General features: G+C 47.8%; 1 protein-coding gene across 1 annotated transcript; it reads left to right on the top strand.

The window, feature by feature from the left end:
- Positions 1 to 745: 745 nt before the first annotated feature.
- On the top strand, positions 746 to 5,384 carry TRMT10B (tRNA methyltransferase 10B). The gene is made up of 8 exons (XM_088527311.1): positions 746 to 856; positions 1,121 to 1,229; positions 1,406 to 1,530; positions 1,975 to 2,127; positions 2,947 to 3,025; positions 3,910 to 3,977; positions 4,269 to 4,392; positions 5,260 to 5,384. The coding sequence occupies exons 1-8, from the start codon at positions 746 to 748 to the stop codon at positions 5,364 to 5,366; spliced, it is 876 nt and encodes a 291-aa protein (XP_088383437.1). The 3' UTR covers positions 5,367 to 5,384.
- Positions 5,385 to 7,233: the final 1,849 nt, after the last annotated feature.

Below are 7,233 nucleotides of genomic sequence, written 5' to 3' on the forward strand. Positions count from 1 at the left end.
GGCTGACAGGTATTTCAGAGCGTTCTCAAGGGCACTTTGCACCCTTTCCTCAGCAGCTCAGGAAGAATCGAATGCAAAAGGGTCTACTTTCAGCATTTTCCCTGTCCTAACTTCCTCCAGGCTCCTCATTGCAAATATTGTCTTAAAACATGTGCTCCTGTGATACAGAAGATGCACTTTCCACAGTAGGTGTCCTGCTTGCTCATTCCATAGAGACGCTGGGAACTGAAGGGCTATTTATTTTATCTCACTGAAGAGAAAAAAATAAATAAAAGCTCTGTTTTGGTTTCCTCCATCTCGTGGCAGACAAGCAGAGGAGGCTCGAGCCCTCGCTCGCTGTCACACACAACCCTGCTCCTCTTTAAGCCGTGGCTCTGCCCTGGAGCCATTTCAGAAACAGGGAACGACCATACAAATCCTTATGCCCCCCCACCCCCCAGCCTGCTTATTGTTTATTTTTTCCCTAAAAAAAATAAATAAAATCCCCAAAATAATAAAAGGCTCATGCAGAGCCGTAGCCCTCACAGCGCTGCACGCGATGGCCGCCGCCGGCCCGGCCAGGGGGCGGGCAGAGCGGAGCGGGCCGGGCCGGGCCGCACCGGGCCGGGCTAGGGGCGGGCAGAGTGGGCCGGGGCGGGCCGGGCCGGGCTAGGGCCGGGCAGAGCGGGCCGGGGCCGGGTCCGGGCCGGGCTAGGGGCGGGCAGAGCGGGCCGGGCCGGGCCCGGGCCGGGAGGAAGCGGCGGCCATGGCGGGCGGCGAGGCGGTGGAAGGCGCCTGCGAGGCCCTGCGCCTGCTGCAGATCGACCTGGTCGCCGGCCCCGCGGAGCCGCGGGCGGCCGCGGCGGAGCCCTGCTCGGTAGGAGGCGGCGCCGGGGCCGCGGTGCTCGCTGGTTTCTCCGGGGTTTGGGTCGTCGCGTTTAGCGGTTTTGCATGCGAGGTGCTTTGAGGGCGCCCTTTGCTCCTCGTGAGGTGCCAGAGCCATCTGACTGCAGGCTGCCCTTCCTGGCAAGGCATCCCCGGCCGCACGCGCTGCAGCCCCCGCGGTGCCCCAGGGCTCCCGTCTCTGCTGCTGGAGGTCCTGAGGCCGGGCATATCTCTTTGCTCTCTCCTTTGCTAACAGCGGAACGTCCTCCGGAAACAGAAACACTGGGAGAAAGTCCTCGTGGCGAAGAAGAAAAAGAGAACGCAGGAAAGAGAGAGAAGGAGAGCACGGCAGGCTGAAGGCGGAGGTAAGAGGGAGCCATCCAGCAAACATGGAGTATGATGGCATCCAGCGAGGAAGGATCATACAGGAGGGAGCAGGAATCACTTGCATGAGGACAGCAGCATGCTTTCTTGTGCATACCGATGGGGCAGGTTCACCAAGCCAAAGTGCAGGCTGCTTTTCTCCTGCTCTGCATTGCAGGCACCGCAGGACAGCCTAGCAAAAGAGTTCTGAAAGCCCTCACAAAAGAACGCCTCCTGGAAGCGAGGGAGTCTGGTCCTCGGCTCTGCGTGGACCTCAGCATGGCTGACCACATGACAAAGAAGGTAAAAGGGCTCTGCTTACCACTCCCTGTAAGTACAGCCCATCTGCAGCCTGTAAGTACAGTCCAGCTTTGTGACCGTGAGACTCAGGGACGCAGATGACATATCATCATAGGTTTTGGGGGCTAGTTTGTTTTTTAAATATGCTTATGGAGACTTAAGAAGCCATCCATCAGACTAGACTTGGGACATGTGAGGGTGTGTGCTGTCACAGAAACACACAGAACACATAGAGCAGCTCTCTGACGTCTCCTGAGTTTAGGTTCTTGGGAGACACTGGACATCTTGAGGATTTGCCTCTCCCTTGGCCACAGGGCCTGCTTGCTGCTATCAGGTCTTTAAGTTTCCCTCTTTGGGCTGCCATGTTCCGTGAAAGCATGGCTTTCCCTGAAGGTGATGGATTAGCTGTGGACATGCTGTGTAACTATGCTTCTTCTTTCGTGGCAGGAAACGAGCCGCCTTGCTGCGCAGATCAGAAGACTGTACGGGGCCAACAGGAGAGCGGAAAAACCATTCTGGCTGTATCTCACTGAGTTTGTGGTGGGCTCTTCGATCTACAAGGAGTGCATCCGCATGAACGATGGCTTCTGCAATTATTTGGTAAGAGTTTCTGACCGCAGTATTGCCAAGGCCTAGGAGGAATGCCTCCCTCTGCCGGTGGCTCAGGTCTGTGCCTTGTAACAACTTCAGCTGCAGTGCTGGCCTCAATGCTGATCTGGTACAAGCTGAATGTCTAGCCTGCCATCGGCATTCGGCCAGATAGCAGGTGCTGGTCCTAGCAGCAAGATCGGCCATGAGTGTGAGAGCTGCAAATGGGGTAGAGGTACGGTTTGTTGGTAGTAGATAAAGGCAGATCGTCTTGCTCTTTGGGCAGGAGATGAAAGGACTGAGAGAAGTGGTCATAAATGTGCCAGACCTTCAGGGTTAGAGCTTGTGGTCCCTCCTGCCTGCAGGAGGAGAGTTCATCCCAGATGCTACTTCCATAAAGAGGTATGTGGACTTACTATAGGCAGGCACACCAGACTGTACAGTTTTGGGACAAGTCGTGTATTCCTGTCCTAGAGTCTTATACTGAGTTTAGTGGGGCTCAAGTATGTAGTCTGCACACAGAAGTTATGTGAAATTCGAATTTCATTTAGGATTAGTTAATTATTGCTGATGTCCCCTCCTTAAGCCATGTCTAAGGGTTTTGATTAGGAGAGGGTATAACAGGTCTTGAGAATAATTTTTTTTTATTGAGACCACATACACATTTTTGAGTTTTTTTTTTAAAGTGCTATCTGCAGCTGTGTAAACACCAAAGGCAGTGCCATCAGTTTCAATAAACTTCTCTATCTGAGGTTGGATTCTGCTTCAGGCAGATGGACTTTGGGCTAATGGGTTACTTTCCTCTCCATCTTGCTTTTTTTTTTTTTCCAGATGGATATAACTCCAGAAAGTTACCTTAACCTGTTTCCTATAGATGCTATTATTTATCTAACTCCGGACTCCGAGAATGGTAAATATTTTGCTTGAAGGAAGCACAGGCGCACAACGGTAAAAGACTGAATTCCAGCTGTTTAGAAATTATTTTTTAAGTCTATCTTGTACTTCTGGTGATTCATTTCAAAGCATTCGGTGTCTCAGATTACATGAGATAACACTCATGCAACTGACCACTGATCTGGTGGTCAGTTTACCCTGATCTTAAACTGCCTTGGAAGGGAATGCAATTTTGAGTTAAGGCTGTGTGTGATTTGCAGATAACTAAATTTGAAACCTATTTGTACAGTCCTGCAGTTTGTAATACTTCTGTCGATGAAGTGGATGTGCTGTGGTGTTTGAGTTTTGGTTGAAATTTAAATTATTCTTTGAAAAAAAATGCAGCAGTTTAACATCCTCTTTATTGCTTAATTTGCTGTATTTATTTTCTCTTCTTCCTTCATGTCTAATTGGTGACATGCTTCTGCAGACACAGACTCATTTTACGGGAAAAGTCTAGCTCTGCTAAGGGAGGTAATATAGCCAAGGGAAGGTTTTGGTGGGTGACATTGATGTGATTAGAGGGGAGGCATCTGCAGAGCAGTCTGTCTGCGGAGATTGGACTAACCAGATAATCTGCATGTCAGAACAGAAAACATTGAAAAAATGACCAGTGTGAAGCCTATAAAACTGCACTGTGCTCCTTCAGCCTATATCTGATAACCCCTTTTCAGGCTGCCTGAAGGTGAAGGCAGACGGTTCTGCCTTTAGGGGCTCAGTCGACTTTATATTCAGAAGCTCTAGAGCAGGGAGTGACTTTGGCCACCACTCTTTAAGGTAACCATGGCCTCGCTTGGAGAAGGTGCAAAGTGAGTTTTGTACAGGTGAATGCTAATGAGCGTGTGCTTATTTCCTTTCTAGTCCTTGAAGATATTGATCCAAAAAAAGTGTATATCCTTGGAGGACTGGTGGATGAAAGTATTCATAAGGTGGGTAATGAAGGTGCTATCTGTTCTGTTTTCAATGAGGGATCAGATACTGCTATGGTAGCATCCTGTGCTTCTGCTGCCTCAATCTGGTATGTTCCTTCTGTGCATTCATGCATTCTTTCCACAGCACTGCAAGGTCCTGCCTTGATTCAGCACCAGTGTGAAAGAGCAGTCTGGACGCGATGAACCCCAGGATCCCTGCTTTATAGCTGCCTATATGCAAGCCAGAGTACATGCTATAGGGGTATAGGTCTTTGCACATTAAGTGTTTTGTTCTTGTTTCCCTTGCAGAGACTGACCTTGCAAAAGGCTCAAGATGAGTCTTTGCAAACAGCCCGCCTCCCAATTCGTGAGTACATGGTGAAAACCATCAACACCAAGAACTACCATTCAGAGACACTTGCAATCAATCAAGGTGAGGGGCTGTGCTGTTTCCTGTCACTTGCATGGGGTTCGTGTGTGTAGGCAGATGTCTGCACTGGAGATAAGGGGGGGCCTCTGAAGTCCTTAAATAGGTCCATTTCCTAAATGGAGCTACGGTGCTGACCGATGGTGGAAAGTCCTGTGCAGAGTTTTTTCCTGATAGGCTTTTTCCTTTCTGCCCCCATTTTAGTGGTTCGTGTGCTATCTGGTCACATTAATGGACGTGCCTTTTGCTTTTCCACCTTTGGAAGGGTGGCGGTTTGTGGCTTTGCAACCATTGTATGCCAGGTATTGATGAGAAGCTGAGGCCCTGGGCAAGCTCTAGCAAATTCTGACTTCCACCTGGAGGAGTTTGTCCCTGTTACCTGTCACCTTCACCACAAGTGTTGATGGGATGGCTGAAGGCTCTGTGGAGCACCAAGCCTAGCTTCTAAATAGCATAGTGCATTCAGAAGAAGCCCTGATGTGGAGGCACAGCAGCTAAGAGGCCCTGGTGGAATCACTGAAGATAGATGATTTGAGTGAGCAGTACTGTCATCTGCAACACAAACACAACTTGGGAAATACAGGATAGCTGAAAAGATGATTTGGGATAACCCATAATAGCTGTCTTGCCTTGGCTGACACAGCTTTTGCTTTTCCTGGTCAGAACTTTCAAAAGTAACTTGTGAAGTATGTATATTATTTGTTCTCAATCATTGCTCATCAGATTTTAAATGAAAGAAAACAGAAGATATATGCTAGCCATTTGGGGCATCAGTTTTTGTATATTCCTGATGTTTGCAGCCAGTGGGGTATGTATGACAGCTTGGCATTGATATCAGTATCACAGTCTTGTCTGTCTCTCTGTTATTAACAGTCTTTGACGTCTTATCAACTTTCTACAAAACCCGAAGTTGGCCAGCAGCTTTGAAAGCTGGAGTTTCTTCAGGAAAAGGCTATGTGCTCCCAAATGCAATGAATTAAGTAAAACTACATGGCAAAGCACAAGCAAATTCTTTATTTTCTGATGTTAAGGAGTTATGACAAACAAGGGAAGCAAACTCCATATTTCAAGCAGAGACATCACCATGAATGTGTATACAGAAAATAGAAATCAGCTGAACTCTGGGATAAGAAGCTTGTGAAGAGTGAGAAATTACACCCCAGCAGGGTTAAAGATATTAAAGAAAATCATCAACTGATAAGGAAATCATTCTCATCAAAACAGTTAGTACTGTTGGAGATCACAGGATGGGAAGTGATTTCTAGACTAAAGAGGTAACAAAGTCTAGAAGTACCATGTCCCATTTTCCTTAAGCCAGCTAAAAGACTCTGAGCTGCTGAATTCCATAACGAATTTTGTGCATTTTGCATACAATCTACAATAAATTTTTTACTTTTCAAGATCTCTACTTGCAGCCTGATAATTATCAATGTGTGGTGCTTGAGAAGTTCAGCAGCTCTCGTATTCCTCCTGGAAAGCAAGACAACTAGGTTTTGACTGTGCTCTGCCTGAAGAGCACTGACATATTTCAGGACCAAAGTAGGAAGCATTCGGATGTTTATTCTGCATCCAACTAGAAATTTTCCTTCAGCAATTGTTGCAAATAAGTACATAAAATCAAAGTGAGTGACTAGCCATCACTGGAAGCAGTTGAAGGTCTTCTGAGGTAAATTCCTCTCTCATTTCCCTACAGGTCTTCATTCCTCTTTGCATTAAAACCGTTTTACAATGCTTTGAATGAGACAGACAAAACATGTTGGCTATTTGTGGATACACTGACCCTGAGTTTGCTAGGAAGCAGCATACAATTACTCAAACCAGGTGGCAGTGATGAACTGCCCTGAAATCCTGTTTGGGATGTGCAGTTTGAAGAGTGCTGCCCTCCCCAGTAGCTGAGGACATCATGGCCATCCTGTCCCTATGCTACCAGAGTGCCTTTGGTTAACTACCTGGGTGCCTGCAAGGATGCCAAGATTGGTGGCTGCCGTGGCTTTGGTGTAGTGCTTCCAAGTGCTGCTGAGTTCCCATGTGAGAGTGCTTGCCTGGCTGCTGGCTTCTTTTAGGTTAGGTAGCTCCTTCAGAGCTCCCACAGCACCCCAACCTTCCTTCAGACCAGTTCCTTCCCTCCCAGCTGCTTGTCTAGTGCCTACTGAAAGGTCTCAACCTTTCTCCCACAAAGACATTATTAAAATACAAGGCAAAAGTAAGGCTGGCCTCTGTTTGATGTCATAGAACATCTGTTAGGAATAGCATGGGCACATATCATGTACATGTTGTCCTGCTGCTTTGGAAGGAGTGGCTTGTTGCAGAGCTAGCCACCTCTCTTGTAAAGGCCTATCTGCTTGACTCATCTGAAGGTCCTTCAGTTGTCTCTCTGCTGCCTCGTGCAGGCTCCTCTGTCTTGAACACAGACTCTCAGCTGGGTGGACCAACAGACAGCAGTGTCAACTTCCTGTCTGCTGCCTGCATATCTCAAGGAATAGAAGCAGCTACACAAGGCCTTGAATTAAACACCAACAGTTGAGTACCTGCCTCTGTCCTCTTCAGCGCTGGAAAGCTGAGGTAGTGCCTTCCAGTGACGGAAGTCATGCTGATCCCACTAAAGATGCACAGCTGGAAGACATTTAAAACTGCTCACATCTAGCTGGGTATATAGAACGTAAGAGAAGAAGAACAATTAATAAGAAGGCTGGGGAATGGCTTACTTTCTCCTGGTCTAGTAGGCATAAAGGGTCATTTGTTCTCTAACACTGTGAGAGCAATACTTCAGTGTTCTGGATCACTTTTTCCTTTTTTTGGAAGACAGGGATCCATAGGTAGCTAAGGGGTGTGGGTTTAGACTGGGAC

This window comes from Tinamus guttatus, unplaced genomic scaffold (assembly GCF_059628265.1).
Source record: "Tinamus guttatus ecotype Peru unplaced genomic scaffold, ASM5962826v1 Tinamus_guttatus_pri_ptg000278l, whole genome shotgun sequence".
NCBI classification, from domain to species: domain Eukaryota; kingdom Metazoa; phylum Chordata; class Aves; order Tinamiformes; family Tinamidae; genus Tinamus; species Tinamus guttatus.

Bases quoted from the DNA above. Each gene is read 5' to 3' on its own strand.
- TRMT10B (XM_088527311.1), top strand. From the start codon at position 746: ATGGCGGGCGGCGAGGCGGTGGAAGGCGCCTGCGAGGCCCTGCGCCTG. The intron at 857-1,120 runs GTAGGAGGCGGC...CTTTGCTAACAG, and splicing joins CCGCGGCGGAGCCCTGCTCG to CGGAACGTCCTCCGGAAACA. The intron at 1,230-1,405 runs GTAAGAGGGAGC...TCTGCATTGCAG, and splicing joins ACGGCAGGCTGAAGGCGGAG to GCACCGCAGGACAGCCTAGC.